Source organism: Erinaceus europaeus, chromosome 14 (assembly GCF_950295315.1).
Source record: "Erinaceus europaeus chromosome 14, mEriEur2.1, whole genome shotgun sequence".
Classification (NCBI taxonomy): Eukaryota; Metazoa; Chordata; class Mammalia; order Eulipotyphla; family Erinaceidae; genus Erinaceus; species Erinaceus europaeus.
Window position 1 is genome coordinate 968,160 of NC_080175.1, and position 18,591 is coordinate 986,750.

General features: G+C 62.3%; 2 protein-coding genes across 12 annotated transcripts in view; one reads left to right on the plus strand and one right to left on the minus strand.

Moving 5' to 3' along the window:
• The window catches only part of LOC132532867 (basic proline-rich protein-like), a 4,384-nt gene extending 664 nt beyond the window's left edge, over positions 1 to 3,720 (minus strand). Inside the window, exons 1-3 of the mRNA XM_060172251.1 lie at positions 3,682 to 3,720; positions 3,455 to 3,627; positions 2,043 to 3,179 (exon numbers count right to left, since the gene is read on the minus strand). Coding sequence (XP_060028234.1) covers positions 2,043 to 3,179; positions 3,455 to 3,627; positions 3,682 to 3,720 — 1,349 coding nt within the window. The remainder of the gene's footprint in view (positions 1 to 2,042; positions 3,180 to 3,454; positions 3,628 to 3,681) is intronic.
• Positions 3,721 to 10,057: 6,337 nt separating this feature from the next.
• Positions 10,058 to 18,591, plus strand: part of EBF3 (EBF transcription factor 3) — a 127,795-nt gene continuing 119,261 nt past the window's right edge. For 4 of the 11 annotated variants that reach the window (XM_007533705.2, XM_060171068.1, XM_060171066.1 and 1 more), the window contains exons 1-6: positions 10,059 to 10,308; positions 10,376 to 10,532; positions 10,639 to 10,702; positions 11,466 to 11,521; positions 14,046 to 14,119; positions 15,564 to 15,632. In XM_007533705.2, the coding sequence (XP_007533767.1) occupies positions 10,175 to 10,308; positions 10,376 to 10,532; positions 10,639 to 10,702; positions 11,466 to 11,521; positions 14,046 to 14,119; positions 15,564 to 15,632 (554 nt within the window). In that variant the 5' untranslated portion in view covers positions 10,059 to 10,174. Of the gene's footprint in view, positions 10,309 to 10,375; positions 10,533 to 10,638; positions 10,703 to 11,465; positions 11,522 to 14,045; positions 14,120 to 15,563; positions 15,633 to 18,591 lie in introns of all 11 variants that reach the window. The other 7 variants (XM_060171064.1, XM_060171065.1, XM_060171067.1 and 4 more) reach the window with 3 other exon arrangements.

Sequence of the window (18,591 nt, forward strand, 5' to 3'; positions counted from 1 at the left end):
GAGTGTGTGTGTGTGATTGTGAGTGTGTGTGTGAGTGTGTGAGTGTGTGTGTGTGAGTGTGTGTGAGAGTGTGAGTGTGTGTGTGTGAGTGTGTGTGACTGTGTGAGTGTGTGTGTGAGTGTGTGTGAGTGAGTGTGTGTGTGTGAGTGAGTGTGTGTGAGTGAGTGTGTGTGAGTGTGTGTGTGTGTGAGTGTGTGTGTGTGTGAGTGTGTGTGAGTGTGTATGTGTGTGTGTGAGTGTGTGTGTGAGTGTGTGTGTGAGTGTGAGTGTGAGTGTGTGTGTGTGTATGTGTGTGAGTGTGTGTGTGTGTGAGTGAGTGTGTGTGAGTGTGTGTGTGTGTGAGTGTGTGTGTGTGAGTGTGTGTGAGTGTGTATGTGTGTGTGTGAGTGTGTGTGTGAGTGTGTGAGTGTGAGTGTGTGTGTGTGTATGTGTGTGAGTGTGTGTGTGTGTGAGTGTGAGTGTGTGTGTGTGTGGGGTCACCCGAAGACCACGGGGCCAGGGGGGCTAGGAAGGTGCGGGAGGAGCGAGGGGCCTGCCCAAGGCGGGAGTCGCAGCCCCGTGTGTGGGGGTCACTCCTTCCATGCCCCCAAGTGAGCCCCGAGTGTGTGTGGGTCGCCCCTTCCATGTCCCCAAGTGAACCCCGTGTGTGTGTGGGCGGGTGGTCGCCCCTTCCATGTCCCCAAGTGAACCCCGTGTGTGTGTGTGGGGGTCGCCCCTTCCATGTCCCCCAAGTGAACCCCGTGTGTGGGTGGTCGTCCCTTCCATGTCCCCCAAGTGAACCCCGTGTGTGTGTGGGTGGTCGCCCCTTCCATGTCCCCAAGTGAACCCCGTGTGTGGGTGGTCGCCCCTTCCATGTCCCCAAGTGAACCCCGTGTGTGGGGGGTCGCCCCTTCCATGTCCCCCAAGTGAACCCCATGTGTGGGGGTTCGCCCCTTCCATGTCCCCAAGTGAACCCCGTGTGTGGGTGGTCGCCCCTTCCATGTCCCCCAAGTGAGCCCCGTGTGTGGGGGTTCGCCCCTTCCATGTCCCCAAGTGAACCCCGTGTGTGTGTGTGGGTGGTCGCCCCTTCCATGTCCCCAAGTGAACCCTGTGTGTGGGTGGTCGCCCCTTCCATGTCCTCAAGTGAACCTCATGTGTGGGTGGTCGCCCCTTCCATGTCCCCAAGTGAACCCCGTGTGTGTGGGGGTCGCCCCTTCCACGCTCCCAAGTGAACCCCGTGTGTGTGTGGGTCGCCCCTTCCATGTCCCCAAGTGAACCCCGTGTGTGGGTGTCGCCCCTTCCATGTCCCCCAAGTGAACCCCGTGTGTGGGGGGTCGCCCCTTCCATGTCCCCCAAGTGAACCCCGTGTGTGGGTGGTCGCCCCTTCCATGTCCCCAAGTGAACCCCGTGTGTGGGGGGTTGCCCCTTCCATGTCCCCAAGTGAACCCCGTGTGTGTGTGTGGGTCGCCCCTTCCATGTCCCCCAAGTGAACCCCGTGTGTGGGGGGTCGCCCCTTCCATGTCCCCCAAGTGAACCCCGTGTGTGGGGGGTCGCCCCTTCCATGTCCCCAAGTGAACCCCGTGTGTGTGTGTGTGTGTGGGTCGCCCCTTCCATGTCCCCAAGTGAACCCCGTGTGTGTGTGTGGGTCGCCCCTTCCATGTCCCCCAAGTGAACCCCGTGTGTGGGGGTCGCCCCTTCCATGTCCCCCAAGTGAACCCCGTGTGTGTGGGGTCGCCCCTTCCATGTCCCCCAAGTGAACCCCGTGTGTGGGGGGTCGCCCCTTCCATGTCCCCAAGTGAACCCCGTGTGTGTGTGTGGGTCGCCCCTTCCATGTCCCCCAAGTGAACCCCGTGTGTGGGGGTCGCCCCTTGCACGCCCCACAGTCCGCAGGGCCGGGGGTTCGGGGCGCGGTGATGCCCCCAGGCCGCCCGCGCGGGGTCACGTCCTGCAGGTGAAGCGGAGTTCAGGGCGCCGAGCGGATTGATGTTTTAATAAAAATAAATGAAAGGGCTCCAGGGCCTCGGGGACGCGGGTCTCCAGCCGCCGCACGGACCGCAAATCACCCGCAGCCCCTGCAGCCCCCAGTGTCCGCGGCCCGGGTGGGGGGGTCCGGGGACGGGGACGGAGTCTGGGGTCTGGGATCTGGGGTCTGGGGTCCGGGTCTGGGGTCTGGGGTCCGGGTCTGGGGTCCGGGTCTGGGGTCTGGGGTCCGGGTCTGGGGTTCAGGTCTGGGGTCTGGAGTCTGGGGTCCGGGGTCTGGGGTCTGGGGTCTAGGTCCGGGATCCGGAGCCTGTGGTCCCGGGTCTGGGGTCCGGGGTCTGAGGTCGGGTCTGGGGTCGGGTCCAGGTCTGGGGTCCGGGGTCCAGAGTCTGGGGTCTTGCGTCCGGGGTTTGGGGCCTGGGGTCTGGGGTCCGGGTCTGGGTCCAGGTCCGGGGTTTGGGGTCTGGAGTCCGGGGTCTGGGGTCTGAGGTCGGGTCTGGGGTCGAGTTCGGGTCTGGGGTCCGGGGTCTGGAGCCCGGGGTCTGGGGTCTGAGGTCGGGTCTGGGGTCAAGTTCGGGTCTGGGGTCCGGGGTCTGGGGTCCGGTTCTGGGTCCAGGTCCGGGGTCAGGGGTCTGGGGTCCGGGGTCTGGGGTCCGGGGTCTGGAGTCCGGGGTCTGGAGTCTGGAGTCCGGGGTCTGGGGTCTGGGGTCTGAGGTCGGGTCTGGGGTCGGGTCCGGGTCTGGGGTCCGGGGTCTGGGGTCTGGGGTCTGGGTCTGGGTCTGGGTCCGGGTCTAGGGTCCGGGTCTGGGGTCCGGGTCTGGGGTCCGGGGTCCGGGGTCTGGGGTCCGGGTCTGGGGTCCCGGGTCTGGGGTCCGGGTCTGGGGTCCGTGTCTGTGATCCGGGGTCTGGGGTCTAGGGTCCGGTATCCGGGGTCGGGTTCGGGTCTGGGGTCCAGTTCTGGGGTCCGGGGTCTGGGGTCTGGAGTCCGGGGTGGGGTCTGGGTCCGGGGTCTGGGGTCTGAGGTCGGGTCTGGGGTCCGGGGTTTGGGGTCTGGTTCCGGGTCTAGGGTCCGGGTCCGGGTCTGGGGTCTGGGTCTGGAGTCCGGGGTCTGGGGTCTGAGGTCGGGTCTGGGGTCGGGTGGGTCTGGGGTCTGGGGTCCAGTTCTGGGGTCCGGGTCTGGGTCCGGGTCTAGGGTCCGGGTCCGGGTCTGGGGTCTGGGTCTGGAGTCCGGGGTCTGGGGTCTGAGGTCGGGTCTGTGGTCTGGGGTCTGGGGTCTGGTTCCGGGTCTAGGGTCCGTGTCCGGGTCTGGTGTCCGGGTCTGGGGTCTGGTTCCGGGTCTAGGGTCCGTGTCCGGGTCTGGGGTCCGGGTCTGGGTCCGGGTCTAGGGTCCGGGTCCGGGTCCGGGTCCGGGTCAGGGGTCCGGGTCTGGGTCTGGAGTCCGGGGTCTGGGGTCTGAGGTCGGGTCTGGGGTCGGGTGGGTCTGGGGTCCGGGGACCGGGCCGGCGGCGGCGCGGGGGCAGTGGGTCCGGGTGGGCGGCCGCGTCGCCGCGCGCAGGCCCGTAGGTGGCGCCCCGTCCCCACGCTCGGCGGCTGCGGGCTGCGGGCTGCGGGCAGGGACGCGGCTGGGCGCTCGCTCCCGACTCGGACCCGGACCCGGGCAGCCCGACTCTGCGGGGCGGGGGGCGCGGGCTAGAAGCCCGGTGCGCAGGGCGCCCCTCGCACCCCCTGGAGCCCTCGGGGCCCCTGGCGTGCAGCGCCCATGGCGGGTCCCCAGCGGCGCCCACGGGTCTCCGGCCACCGATGCGGCGGGGCGGGCGGGGCGCAGGAGCGGCTTGGGGACACGGGCTCCAGGGTGCCCACCCCGCCCGGACACCGACGGAGCCCGCCCGCCCCGCCGCGCTCCGCTTTGCAATGTAAATTTCACCGGGACAAATTGCTTATTAATAGTCTAGAGGAGAAGCGGGTTTCTTTCTTTCTTTCTTTCCTTTCCTTTCTCTGTCTTTATTTCTGCATGGCCTCTAGCTATGCCCTGGGCAGCCGAGCCGCCCAGCAGCGGCCTCTTCATTTCAATATCCTAAAGAAAATGCAAATGCCCGCCCAGTGGCTTTTTTATTTTATTATTATTATTTTTTTTACAAAGTTGAATTAGCAACAGCTTTAAGTGAGCCCATTAGTATGGAAACACACACATTCCAGGTGGGGGGTGGGTTCTTGGAAGTGGGGTGCAGTCGGATGGAGGGAATGGAGCTGGCGGACAGAGGAAGCACTGCCTGCCCTCGCTGCCCCGCTGGCTGGGTCCCCAAAGTCCCCAGAGTCCCTGTCACTGTAGCCCGCCCCCTCGCTCCCGGGCTGGCTGGGTCCCCGAGGGCCTCTGTCACTGCGCCCTGCAGCCCAATCCCCAGGAGCCCTCAGAAGCTGCCAGGACCAGAGTGAAAGGCTCTCCTGCAGCTCAGACAAGCGACTCCCCCCCCACACACACTGACCAGTCTAGGACTGCTCGGTTGGTTGGGCCCTACTCGATGGACTTAGAGGCAACTGAACTGTGGGTAATAAGTGGGCAGCAGCCTGACATTCCCCCCCAACTCACCACTACTCCTCTACTCTCACCTCCCATCTTTTGACCACCCGGATTGATTTTCCAATCAGCATGTCACTGGCACACTTTCGGGCCAACCTGTCCAATGGGGGACGTCCCGCTGGGTCCAAGGGCCTCTTTGTGTCCTGGGAGCTGGTGGCAGGTGGGGCCGCCTCTTTGGACAGGAAAGAGTTAAGATTTCTGGAGCGCGGGATACGGGAGAGGTCTTGTTGGGACGCAATCTGCATTTTTTAACTAGCCTGTAATAAAAGGCCAGAAGTTTTGAGACACCTTTCTTGATGATGCCTTTGGCGACACTTTACGTTTTACATTTTCATTTGCATTTTGTTCTTGGTGAATATTGAAGACTGGAGTGGAGCACGGCATTTTATTGGGACAGCTGGACTGCAGCATCAGATCAGACACCAGGGTCCCAGAGCTAAAACTTCAGAGTTAATTAGAACGCAGTGTGTTTAATTAAAGCCAATTATAATATTTGGAAGTATCCGATCGATCCGCATTTTGAGGGTTTGGGTCTGTTTAGGTGTTGATTGGTGCCTTGCCTGACTTCTGATCCAGAAACTACTCTGGAGGAAAGTGCTGTCTGCACGGTGTGTGTGTGGGGGGGAAGGAGCCTTGGGGTGCGCGGGGAAGCGCCGGCCTTTTCGGACCAGCCACTCTGGGAGCCAGACAGGCCGCCTTTCCCCTCACAAGGTGCCTGGGGGACGTGGCAGAATCTAAGTGTCCCCTCTGGGATTCTGGGCGGAAGGGAGGAGAGGACACTCTGGACAGCCAGGCAATTGTTTCCCAACTCCGGAGCGGGCTGCCGGGCGCCAACTCCCCGAAACCCACTCTCCCCAGTGCTCTGGACTTCCCAGGAAGGCCATCTAGTGGGGTGTCCACTGTAGAGGAGGCGAGCTCTTGGGGTGTGCCTCTCATCCCCAATGGGCTCGGTGCCCGCTGCGGGGCCTGGCTGGGGCACAGGGATGTGTGTGTGTGTGTGTGTGTGTGTGTGTGTGTGTGTGTGTGTGACTTTTGCTGTTAAAAGCAGGTGGGTGTTAGGGTCGTGGGGTGAGCCAGGTCTCGATGGAGTGGGGGGTGGTGCAGAGAGCTGCCCAGCAGGTGCAGGGCGGGCTGGTGGCACCTGAGGCTGGCGGGGGCCTGGGCGGGCTCCCTGGCACTTTGTGCTTCTTACTCCAGGAGGCGCTGTTTGCCAGACTTCGTGGCTGCCTCGCTGCTCTCACATGGAGAGGAGAGATTGCCCCCCAGAGGGGTCGGCCTTAGGGAACCTCAGTGTTCCAGGACGGCTTGGGGGTGGAAGGGGCTCAGAGAGCGGTGTCCCTGTCACTCCCGTGCTCCTGGCACCTGTGAAGCCAGCCAGGCCTCCTGCCAGAGAGCGACCAACGCAGAAGAGCGGGGCTACCAGGCTGCCCGGGTCCTTGGCCCCACAGGTCCATGCAGCCCACAGCCTGGCTTGGCCTCCGTCTGTTTGCACCCCCCACCACCGTGCCCCCCCACCTGGCCTCTGCCCGAGGCTGGTGGCAAGACAGGCTCTCCCAACCGGAACCCCTGTGGAGCCTGGCGCAACCCCCTTTGTGCTCTCACAGGAGGGGTGCAACCCCCCAGCACAGCCCCAGCTGGCCTGGCTAACACCCCCCGCAGGAGTGTGACCACTGGGTGGCTGCCCGTGTGGAGCTCTGCAGGGCCCAGCCTCCGGCGGTGGGGTGGGGGGGGAGCCTGCTGTGTGTGCCCCCCACCAGTGACCTCCTCCTGTCACAACCCCCGCCCAGTCTGCCTTCCCACAGCTCAAGCTTTCCCCCCCGCCTGGCGGGTGGGGCCCCCAGGCCCAGCCTGGGCAGGGGTGGGGTGGAGGTCCTGGTGACCTAAGAGGCACTGCGCCCAGGGCTGGCACCGTCCAGAGGGCTGAGTGACCACCGCTGCTGCAGGCTGTAACGACGCCCCCTCATCCCCGGGGACCTCAGCTTCCTGGAGCCCCTTGTTCAGCTTCCCAGCCCCAGAAAGGCGGGTTATCGCTCTCGGGAAGGCCGGGGAGGGCGCGGTGGCCAGAGAGAGGGGGTCTGCGCTGGACGGCCGCCTTCTCCGCGGGTGCTCCTGGGCCCCAACTTGGCCAAGTTCGGGCCCACTGGGAGTCCCGCAGCACCCTGGCCGCCCAGGCCGCCCCTGCCGGGCAGGCGCCGGGATAGAGCCCGCCGAGCAGGTCCGCCTTGGCCGCGGTGACCAGGGCCGTGGGTGCGTGTGCGGACTGCTCCCGTGGGGGGAGCCGGGCCTGGCGGTGAGCCGCCCCCTGTCCCTCCCTGCGCGGGGCTCCGGGGCGGCGGGCTCTGTCTCTTTAAGGTCACTGGCTGCTCCGGCGCGACGTGGAGAGGACAGCTGGGCACTGACCATCTGACTGACTCCGGCGTGACATCTGGGAGCCCGCTGGTGTGTGGCACGCGAACGCCTATTTAAATGCAAATGCGAGGGGGCTCGTTGGAGCCTCCGCGGTGAATCCGCACAAAAGGCAGGCTCCCACCTCCCGGAGCCCGCGGCGGCGCGGGGCCGCCCGTGCAAATCGCGTTGAGCGCGGGGCTCTGGGCGGGCGGCGTGGCGGGCGCGGCCTGCGGGGTTCCCGGAGAAGGTCAGGCCCCGCCCGGCCGGCTCGGCATCCGCGGGGCCCCAGGAGGCTCCGTGCGCCCGGGTCCGAGCGGCGCGGCGCGGAGGCCTGTGCGACTTCCAAAGTGTCGGCCCGCCCCGACCAGCGCCGCAGCGTCCCGCCACCCCGCACCCCCGAAAGGGCAAGGGGCGGGGTCCCCGCGGGGCGCAGCACCAGCCTCCCCCAAGACCCCAGGGGAGAGACCGGCGCCCTCCTCCGCGCCCGGCCCCGCGCCTCTCGCGCCGCAGTCGCCCCAGCGCCGGCGAGTCAGGGTGCGGGGCGAAGTGGGGACGCGGCCGGGATCGTCCTCGGTCTCGGGCAGCCCCGCGAGGAGCCCCTGCCCCGCCGGCCAGTCCTGCTGCCGCTCGGAGCAGCAGTGGAGTGACAAAAAGATAAAGTTGGCGAATGATAAGACCGTATTCTCCACGCTTTGGGTGCGGGACCAGATGATGTAGGAAAATGAGCTGAAATGGATTCAGCCTCCGAGCCCGTTGTGAGAGCAGCTGATTCTCCCATTCGGGCCAGATGGCTACTGCACACAGATTTGCATTCATTTTCGCTTGATATCGTCCAAAATACGGGGGCAGCTGCGTTTGCTGTCAGGAAGGTTTAAGACCCCCTTTCTTTCTGGGCAGGAACCTCACCTCATATGATAGGCTTAGACAACTTTTTTCCTCCCTCCGTCGTCAACAGTATCAGATTTAGAAGGATTTGCTTTTAAACCTTCTGATTTGGTAATCAGATTTAGATCGCCCGGGTGCGTGTAATCTGACTTAAAGATATTGTAAATGATATTAAGCATGATACTTTTCGTTCGGGGAGGAAGAGGGCATCTTCAGAGTGGGCTGGACGTGGGGGGACGTGCACCACAAAGCAAGCATTGTCTCCCAGGTTCAACTTCATCTTTCCAGAAAAGGCACTTTGCATATTCTGACAGTCAGGCCGGCCGCAGCCCTGTGCCCGCCAGAAACAAAGCCTTCCCGGGCCCCACCCTCCACCCTCCACTGCAGCCAACTTTCCCAGGGCTTGGCCCCTGGGCTCCGAAGGGGGTCCCTCCCTGTCTCGCCCTGCCTCAGTGGGTGCAACACGCCGGGCTTATTAGGAACACAGAAATTTTCTTTTAATTTATCGTGAATAGTTTCCATACACTCTGATTTAAGGTTATTAAAATTCTATATAGACTGTGGCATTCTTAATATGTGGCGATCACTCCTAAGGACTAATCTCATTACCCTCAAACAGTCATAAAATATGATTTTATTATACTTACGTATTTAATTAGACGGCCAGACCTAATGGATTCTGAGATGGGCCTAACGCAACAGCTTTGATAATTCACTTATCTTTGGCAATAGTCATTAACCCCCAACACCAGCAAAATAGATTGCTTTCCAACCCCTTCCGGGAGGCGCACGCCCGTGTGCGTGTGCGCGCGTGCGCGTGTGCGCGTGTCCCCAGGTAACATTAAGCGGACTTCGATTTTCCCGATTAATCAAACTATTCCCGCGCACACGGGGACAGTTGGGGAGGGAAAGGGGCGCTCCGTCTCCAGGGAGCTGCAGAGGTCCCGACGCCCCGCGTCCCAGTGCCCTCTGGACGCCGGAGCGAGTTTGCAGGGGGAAGGGCCTGACTGCAGCTCCTGGCTCCCCTGGGTCGCGGCCCGAGTGGCGCTGAGTCCTCCGGGGCGGCGGTGCTCCAGGGCGCCCGACCCGCCACAGGACCAACCTCCCCCCCCCCCCCCCCGCCCCCGCCCCCGCGGCCCGCGGCCCGCAGCCTCCCTGTTCCTCGAACCCGGGTCGGGAAGCGGCGGTACACTTGGCGGGGCCGGAGGCTCCGAGGGCAGAGCCCGGCGCCCGCGGCGTCCACTCGGCTCCTGGAGCCTCTGACTCCGGGCAGTTCTGGCCGCGCTCGGACCCGGCTCCGAGTGACCGGAGAGGCCGGCGCCGGCCCTGCCCGCCGCCGGGAGAGCCTGCAGCCTTTGTCACCCGACAGGCCTGGGGGCGGGGGCGCAGAGCCGGGCCTCCGACGTGGGTCCCCTTTGCAGGCAGGGCCGGAGCCCGGGTGCCTGGCCGCCTGGCCAGGCCGGGTCCGAGGCGCCCTGACCCGCAGCCCCAGGCCCGCAGCGAGCGGCAGGCCGAGCCGTGCGCCCACCCTGGGCGGGGGGCGCGGGGGTGCGGGGGTGCGGGAAGGCCCCTGCTGGTCCCGGCCCGCCCCGCGCCCCCGTCCAGGGCTGGGGGACACCCCGGGGCGCCCCCGGCCCGACCCCCTCCCCTCCCTCGTGCTTTGAGTGTGGGCTGAGTCGGGGGCGGTGTTGGGGACTGGGGGCGTGTGGCTGGGCCTTCCGCCGCCTCCCGCGCCCCCTCCCCTGCGGGACACCCGGGGGCGCCCTGGCCCCGCCCCCGCGCCTGGAGTGCGGGCCGGGTCGGGCGGTGTCGGGGGCCGCGGCGGGGCCGGGGCCGGGCTCGGGGTGCGAGGCCGGGCCGGGGCCGGGCAGGCAGGGGGCGAGCGCGGCGGCGGCGGCGGCGGCGGCGGCGGCGGCGGCGGCGGCGGCGGCGGCGGCGGCGGGGGGCGGGCGAGGGGCGGCCGCTCCCATATAAGGCGCAGGCGCCGCCCCCCGACGTCACCCTCTGACAGCGCGGCTCCCCGGGGCTTAGAGTTTTGGCTCCCGGGAAAGGGTCCATTCCTCGGGGAGAGCGCGCAGCTCCGAGCGCTCGCCGCCCCGCGCTCCGCCCGCCCGCCCCGCGCCGCCGCCCGCAGCCCCGCTCCCGCGCCCCGCCGCGCCGCCGCTATTTGTCCTCGGAGCCGCCAGCCCGCAGCCCCGCAGCCCCGCAGCCCCGCAGCCCCGCAGCCCCGCGCCGCGCCGCGCCGAGGATGCGGCCGCGCTGACCGCCCGCCCGCCCGCCCGCGCCCCGCGCCCGCCCCGCAGCCGAGCAGGCCAGGCGGCCCGGACCCGCAGCCGCCCCCGCCGGGCGCCGCCAGCTGGGTTCATGTTCGGGATCCAGGAGAGCATCCCGCGCGGAGGCACCACCATGAAGGAGGAGCCGCTGGGCAGCGGCATGAACCCGGTGCGCGCCTGGATGCACACGGCCGGCGTGGTGGACGCCAACACGGCCGCACAGAGGTAGGTAGCGCGGCCGCCGGCCCCCGCCCGCCCCGCCGGCCCGGCCTCACGCACCCTCTCCCCGCAGCGGCGTGGGGCTGGCGCGGGCGCACTTCGAGAAGCAGCCGCCCTCCAACCTTCGCAAGTCCAATTTCTTCCACTTCGTGCTGGCGCTGTACGACAGGCAGGGGCAGCCGGTGGAGATCGAGAGGACGGCCTTCGTGGACTTCGTAGAAAAAGAGAAAGTAAGTGGCGCCCGCCCGCCGGCCGGCCGGGACGCGGGCTGCACCGCCCGGCTGCGGGAGGCCTGCGGGCGGCCGCCTGAGCGCCATTGTCTGTGGTCACTTGCAGGAGCCCAACAACGAGAAGACCAACAACGGCATCCATTACAAGCTCCAGCTGCTCTACAGCAACGGTGAGCGTGAGCGAGGGGCCCTGCCCGCCCGCCCGAGCTCCCGGCCGGCCTCCCCCTCATCCCTGCCGGCTGCCCAGCCGGCCGGCCTCCCCACGCCTGCCCGCCGCCCAGCCGGCCGCCCCTCATCCCTGCCCGCCCCTGCCCACTGCCCAGCCTGTCCGCCCTGTCCCTAGCTGCCGGCAGTGCTGGGCTGTCCGCCGCCGGGCAGACAGGGATGTAAACAGGAGTCTCCTCATGGCACGGAAGGAAAAAGCAAAACGTAAAGAATCAATAAGTCGATGGCACTTCACATGATTAACCGGTGGGGCTGGAAGGAGAAAGTAAAGAAGGCATCGATTTCTGCTCCGAGAACATCACTTTTAAGTGACTTTTTCCAATTTTGCAAATTAATGTTAATTATTGAGATGGGGGGAGTGCCTCCGTCAGGCCGGCCTGGCTGGCTTCCTGTGCAGGAGTTAAAAAAAAAAAAATCCTCGAGAGACATTAGAAAGAGTTCAGGCTCTCACTCAGTTTCCATTCGGTCTGTTTTCTAAAAATAAATGACCACATGGGCCCACCAGTGTGGCAGCCTGGGCCTGGCCCAGCCGGGCAGCCTCCCTGCACTTCTCAGCCCAAAGCCTCCCAGCCTCCTCCGGGCCCTTAATTCAGAAAGAAGGCAGAAGGAAGCCAGGGGCGTTCGGGGGTCTCCTCTGGGTTGAAAGGACTGGGGCTCTCCCTGGCTCGCAGCCTGACGCAGATGTGCCCGTTTGCTTCTGGTTTTCAGGTGTGAGGACAGAACAAGACCTTTACGTGCGCCTCATAGACTCCATGACCAAGCAGGTAAGGGCCCGGGCGGGCGGGGGCTGTCCTGGGCTGCGAGGCGGGGACCCCAGCCGGGCTTGCTCTCCGTTCTGAGACCCTGACGTGCTAATGAGAATTCCATATTTATTGGACTAGATGGAGCGATTTGTAAGACTTGCTGTTGTCATTAGAACAGGACGTAGAGGCATTATCAAGTGGCTGGTGATCAGAATCAAATCCCGTCTTCCTTAATTATGGCCATTAATATTGGACAGAAAGACTCCAAGTTGTTGTTGTTGTGTGTCTGAGCATTTCTCTCTCTGCTTCCAATCATCTCATTGATTATTCCCCATCACAAAGGCCACAAACTCCTTTGCGAAGCCCAGTCGAGCTGGATTTGATGAGTCCATTTTTCCCCTCCTTCTCAGGGCTGATGGTCCTAGCGGCACAAGCCGTTTCTTTGGATTTAAAAGTTAAATGTGTCCGGGTGAAAAGCCACTTTGTTCCCTGCTTGTCCTCTCAGCCCCCCATCTCCATAATTCAAACTTCCAGCTCCAGGGGTCACCCCAGCCCAGGGAGCCACTTCTGCCCCTGGCCCACCCTCTGTCATACCTTGTAAATAACATAATTACAAGCGCTTTGGTATTAAATTATTTCGCCTGTCTCGGCCAACTTTTCCAATGATAACTGTTGGAGGCCAGTAACGCGATTGAGTGCAGAAAGGGCTTCATCGCTCACGGACACTTTGGAGTCGGTCTGGGGGTGTGTGTGTGTGTGTACGGCTCTTCAGTCATTTGTAAGATTTTCTTTCCTTTCCATTTTCTGGAAGCCGTGTGCTGAGGGAGGGGTCGGCCCAGCTGCGGAGAGGAGACCCACCAGCCACCCTTGGATGGGTTTAAGATTTGCTTCCGGGCCGGGCTGTGAAATGAAAGTGGCGCTTTCCTTGTTTTTGTTTTTTGCTTCTGACTGAACTTTAAGAATCGTGAGTCAAGGCAGAGAGAAACCTGAGTGTTGCTAGTTCCTTGCTTGGAAATTCGTTGTTTTTTTTTTTTTTTTTTTTTTTTTTGTGGCTCCCTCCCCTTTGGAAAAGTTTGTCCTGACCTGGGCACCCTGGGGGGGGTGGGGGTGGGAGCTCGGGCTGCAGGGGCTTCCCGGGAGGTGGCGGCTGACAGGTAGGCTGCTGGCAGGACCTGCCGGCATCGGGCATCGCGGGCGTCCACCTCTCAGAGCCTCCCTGGGACTCTTCTCCCGACTGGGTGCTGTTCTCCTGTTTGTACCAAGCGAGAGAGGGCTGATGTTTTCGGAATCTGCCAGGCGGTGAAGGAGGCGGCAGCACCAAGTTTCTGTGCTGTGGGTGAGCAGGCAGGAGCGGCTTCCAGGGCACCTTTAAGGCTCATTTCTGGGGCACCTTTGCAGTGGAGCCGGGACCGGGAAGAAGGGGCACTGGGTCCTTGCCACGGATGCGGGTTGGGGAGGAAAAAGGGGAAGAAAGAGAAAGAGTCCCACGACCGATCAGAGAGCCAGTGGTGTTGAACCGACAGTTTATGGATCTATTTGTGCAGCAAAATCAAAAATAAATCAGATATAAATCGGGGGCGGGTGGGGGTCCTTGGAAAGATTGGCCGGCCACAGTGAGACCATCCCGGCCTCGCTCGGACATGACATCGGGGCTCAGGGGCGCGGGGCTTGTGGCGGGGGGGCTCAGCCCGGGCTTCCTCCGGGAAGGGCTTTGTCCGCTGGGGAGTGGGGGAAAGTGGGAGAAGGGGCCAAGGAGGGTGGGAGGCGGGGACCTGGAGAGACCCTCCCCGCTGGAATTCCTCCGGCCGCCCGCTGCTCCTCAGCCTGGGCTCGGCTTCCCGGCTTCCCGGCTTCCCGGCTTCCAGGCCCAGAGTGCCCCGCCTGCTGGCACGGGCCGGCTCAGCCTCCGCTCCCTGCTCCCCGCGTGCACACACGGCGCTTCTTTCCCGGAGAAAAATCACTGCGAAGGGTTTCAAAATGAACGCCAGGCTGGCCGCTATCACTTTCTCCCAAATAGCATTGGGCGGCGGCGGGCAGGTGGGGGGGAGGCCCGGGGGTGCGGGAAGGGGGTGCCCTGCTGTGACTCGGGGTGCCCCAGGAGCCCCCGCTGTGCCCACGTGTGGCCTCGGCGCCTGCCAGTCCCCCCAGTTTGGCTCGTGGGGCTCCCCGCTGTCCCGGGGTTCCGGGCCGGGCCAGGGCCTCCGGGCCGGCGGGCAGTGCTAGCGACAGGGCTCGCGGGAGCCGGGGAGACTCGCCTCACCGAGGCCGCGGCCACGGCTCGGGCCTGTGTGAGCCGCGGCAGACTCTGGGCGACAACGCAGACAATGGCCCGGGGCACCCAGCCGGCCTGTGGGCTCTCACCCCAGCCTCCACGCAGCCCGGGCGACCTGAAGCTTGCGGTGACCCTGTGGGCGCCCGGAGGAGGCCCTTGGCCCTGAGCTGCCCGTGGGGTGACCTGCACCTGCTGCCCCCCCCTCCCCCGCCCGCAACCCAGCGCCCGGGACCCGGGCTCCACTGACGCTGCTGCCTGCTTGTCCCCACACAGGCCATCGTGTATGAGGGCCAGGACAAGAACCCGGAGATGTGCCGTGTGCTGCTCACCCACGAGATCATGTGCAGGTGAGGCTGGGCGCGGGGCTCGGGGCGTGTAGCCGGCTGCAGCCACAAAGGGCTGCAGTCCCGGCGGCGCCATCAGGCCAAGCCGGCAGGCCATCGACTGAAACATAATCGCCAAGGCGGAGGCCTGCTCTGTCCCCCCAGCCCCGCCATCCAGCGCCCCCGGTGGCTGCCCATGGGGACTGGGCTCTGGCTGCGTGGAGCCGGGGAGCTGGCCGGGGTGGGGGCATGTTTCCACGCGGGAGGAGGCGGCTGGGCAGGGCTTGGCCACCGAGCCCCAGGCTGGCTGCAGGGAAGGGGCTCCTTTGCAGATGTGGGTTGCGGGTGGTGGGGGGGGTGTGCCGGAGCCAGGCAGCGGGCTTGTCGGTCTTGCTTGAGGTCTGTCACAAGAGCAATTTCCCACCTGTTTTTTTCCCCCTAACTGCCACCAGAATTTCACCCCCACACAGCAAGTAAAAACGCACCATTGAGTTGTCTGTGTGGTGTGTGAAATATAGGCAGGTGACTGCAGCCGCGGGCCGCGGCCTGCGAGGGGCATCCTCCGGGCCACTGTGCCCGCCCGCCCGCCCGCCCGCCTGCTGCCATTCTGAAGCAGACATATTGTTACGGCACTAATATACAAAAGCTGACTTTTTCTCATATCAGGTAATAAATATAAATTACAACCAATAAAGTGGAATTTCTTTATTATCCACTTCTGCATGTACTGCAATTAACATCGAAAGTGCACAGATGTGATTTAAGCTCTAAGTGGAAGACTGTAGACTTTCTTTAATCACTTTAGCTGTCAGCTTTAAAAGGCTTTATATACTTTGCCTACCATATGGTGTTAATTTAGCTAATTTAGACATGTAACCATTATACAAGTTGCTTTTTTAAAATGCAAGAAGCATAACATTTTTGTTTCATTCCTGCCTTAATTAAAGTTTCAATAAGGGAGTTAAGGTAGGCTTAAAGGAGGAACAATGGAAGTTTCTGGGATGGATGCATGCTTTTGTGGTGATAATTAATAAATGCCCCAAAGAAATATTGGTTGAAGGTGGCATCTCGCATCTTTCCCAGAAATAACAGCTTGACAATTAGAGGTAAACAAAAGCTGAAGCTGTGAAAAGTTATTCCCCAGCCTCCAGCCTCCAGCCTCCCCCTCTCCTCAGTTCACTGCAAAGACAAACACCGGCAGCATGTTTCCCACATTTTAGCAACACAGTTTAGAGAGCGGCTCCGGTTACCCTCCGGCCCCGGCATGTATGTTGGGCTCTGCTCCTTCTGGCCCGGAGTCCCATCCCGAGTTGAACTGAGCGGCCTGGCGGCCTGCTGGCCTGGGCGGGGTGACTATCTTCCTTACTTGGCTCCCATCACATCCCAGCCTTAAGAAGAGACCTCAGGCTGAGCATGGAGGGGTGACACGCATAGTGTTGACAAGGTCCCCTCTGCCATTGCTCCACAGCCGGTGCTGTGACAAGAAAAGCTGTGGTAACAGGAACGAGACCCCCTCGGACCCCGTGATCATCGACAGGTAAGGGTGATCCCTCTGCTGCCCAGACAGGAAGTGTGGCCGGGGCTGAGGCTTTGTACCTCGGGAGCCAGGTGTCGAGCTGGTCTCGCGGGCTGTGCCGCCTGTGGCCGGCGTGTGTCGCGCACAGGTGGGTTGGCTGGGGGGGGACCTGGCTGGCTCTGTGGGGATTCGGTGATTGCTCAGGACTTGTCAAAGGAAGCGTCTCATCAGCCACGGCTCTCACTGTGAGCTGCACGGTCTGCCTAGAGCTGCTGGCTTCCAACCCGGAGAGATGTCATAAGCTGCTTTTCGCTCATTTGTTAACAAGCGTCTCCTTTCTGTGTTCTCGTTTTGTCGGACCCCTCTCGGAGGAGAGGGGAGCAGGGGCTTGGGGCGGCTGTGCCGGTCTTGCTGGCTGCCCGGTGTCAGAATGAATGTGATCTGCTCTCAATTAGTTGCAAAATGTCTTCTAATTTTTCTCCAATTGTGGCTGTCGTTTCATGTCAGGCAGCAGATATGCAGCCGACAAACCCAGGTTGTGATAACTGAGACTAATTACGCAGGCTGGTTAGCTTCTCCAAAATGGGTTTTGGAGACCCGTTGAGCTGTGCGCAGTGCTCTGAGGTAGCTGCCCCCGCCGTCCGCGCAGCACGCTCCCGGGCAGAACGGCGTCCTGTTCAGATACCCGTCAGGAGCCATAATGGTGCTGATGTGAATTTGGCATTGCTCTTCTCGCAGCAAACAAGACACTCGACCCTCCTTGCCCAGTGCTCACCCGGTGACCTCCAGGAAGGAGGCCGCCTTTCTTCCCAACAAGGGGGAGGCATGGAGCCCCAGCGAGTGACCGGCTGCAGGTTTTGTCACTGGCCTCCAGTTGTGGCCGGGGGTGGGGGTTGCACATGACACCAGCTTTGCGCAGTAGAAGTTTTAGACTGTTTTGAAGAGGGGTTGGATTTCAGCAGCTTTCATTACAAAGTTATCTTTTGATCGTGAACTTTGCTGTCCAGTGTCTGAAAAATTAAACCCGGATAACCCTGCCAGCTAAGCCCGAGGAAGTATGTGCCACCAGTGGAGAGCAATGCTAATGTTTAACTAGCCGGTGGCTGTTTGCTTAGTGGAGAATGCTCGGTATCTGACAGAAGGGACAGCTCTCTTATTAGTAATCAAATAGGCCTGTGCAGTTGTGGCTGTCACTCAGGCCATGGAGAACAAGCCCGCCACTTACAGAACTCCAACTGCAAAGATCAATATGATTCTGTTAGTCTTCAGTGTTGTGGTCATGGAAATCTCACAGCCGTGGCTTGTTGGCTTCTAGCAGGATTTATTTCATTTTCGATTGTCTGTGAGCGTCTGAATCTGGCCTGAGAGTCAGATGCTCGGAGAGGCCGAGGCACCTTTGGCGTGTGACGCAGGAGTGGGCAGCGCTCTCCCTGCACCAGCGACTTTGGGGTTGCCTCCGCCTGACTTGTGATGCTCGCGCGCTGTGACAGGTGGCTCGTTTTGAGACCAGGAGGGTTTTCTGTTTGTTCGTTTTTAGCACGGCCTGGTCATGCGGGAGCCGTGTGGAATCAGCCCATGTCTGGGCATCTGGGCTTTTCTTGCGAGGCGGCTCTGGCTTGCGTCAGGCCGAGTCGTTCACGGGCTGTGGGTACGACTTCTACTGCTCAGCCTGCAGCCGCTCATCCCGCCCTGCAGAAAAAGCCCCCTTCCGTGTGGTCAAAACTCGTGCTGCTTACCCCCCCTCCCATCTTCCTCTGAGCACAGAGCCGAGTTCAGCTCCATGTGCTGGGGGTGCGGGGACGGACCGTGTGGACACTTGGTTAGTGACCTTAGCAAGTCATTTGAATGCAGAGGACTGGAGCCCTACTCACGCCGGTAGTAATGCTTTGGAGGTCTTGACTATTGATGAAAAGTCTGCCTTGCTGCTAAATTCAAAGAAAACACAATTGCACAGGAACTGGAGTGACTTTCACATCAGGGGGTTTAAGGCCAGCCTAGGGGTGTGTCAGGACAGCAGCACGAGCTTCTAGCTTTCCTAAGTGGCTGCCACTCGCGATGACAGAGGAGCGTTCGCGTGGTGTTGCTTGGTGCATGGCCATGTGAAACCAGGTGGCCCTGGCAACAGCCTGGAGGACACCGCCGCCCTCTGGGACGTCTTCCGTGGGGAGAATGAGGGCGGCGCCCTCCGGGGCCTGGGGTGCTGACAGAGGAACGGAGACAGGCCTGCAGGAGGGTGGGTCTGCAGATTGCTGTGGGGTCTTTGCAACGGGGGGTGTTGTTCTGGGGGCGGGGGTGTTGCGTGCACCTGGCCTCCTAGACCAGCCTGGGATGCCGAGGTCCCTCGGGGGGGGGGGGGGGGGCCGCGCGGAATAAAGCCCGGCGCTGGGCCCGCAGCCTCCCCCCCCCCCCCACAGTGTCATCACTTGGTTAGTTGGCTTAAGAAAGAATTACAGGCAGCGTGCTTCACCGGCTCGTGTCGCCTTTGGCTACATTTACCAGGTCCTGACCAGATAAGGCATATTTGTCCTGAGGATATAAACCAATAATTCCAACCTGAATTGAGATCAATGGGCCACACTTGTTCTGAGCAGCCAAGCCTCTTGCCAGACTGTTTCTGTGTCATGAGAGCAGGAGGAGGCTCCCCACGCTGACGGGGGATCACGTCCGACAGACTCTCACGCCTTCAATCAATTAATTACACAATTCGGTTTCGTTATCTTGCCAAAGCGTTAAATACGCTGAGCAGCACGGGAGACCCTTCCGAGGGAGAGGGAAGGGACAGTGAGGCTGCCCTTTGGACTGGGAGTCCCCGGACTTCATGGCAGGCTTCCCTGGCGTTAACTGTTTTTCATCCTCATAAAGCTAAATAAACCATTTTTTTTATATAGTGCCAGAGATAAGATTCTGCTAGGGTGCGTTTAAGACGTTTTATTTGTTATATTGTTGTTACGGTAACGCCAGGGGTGGGGGGAGAGGGAGA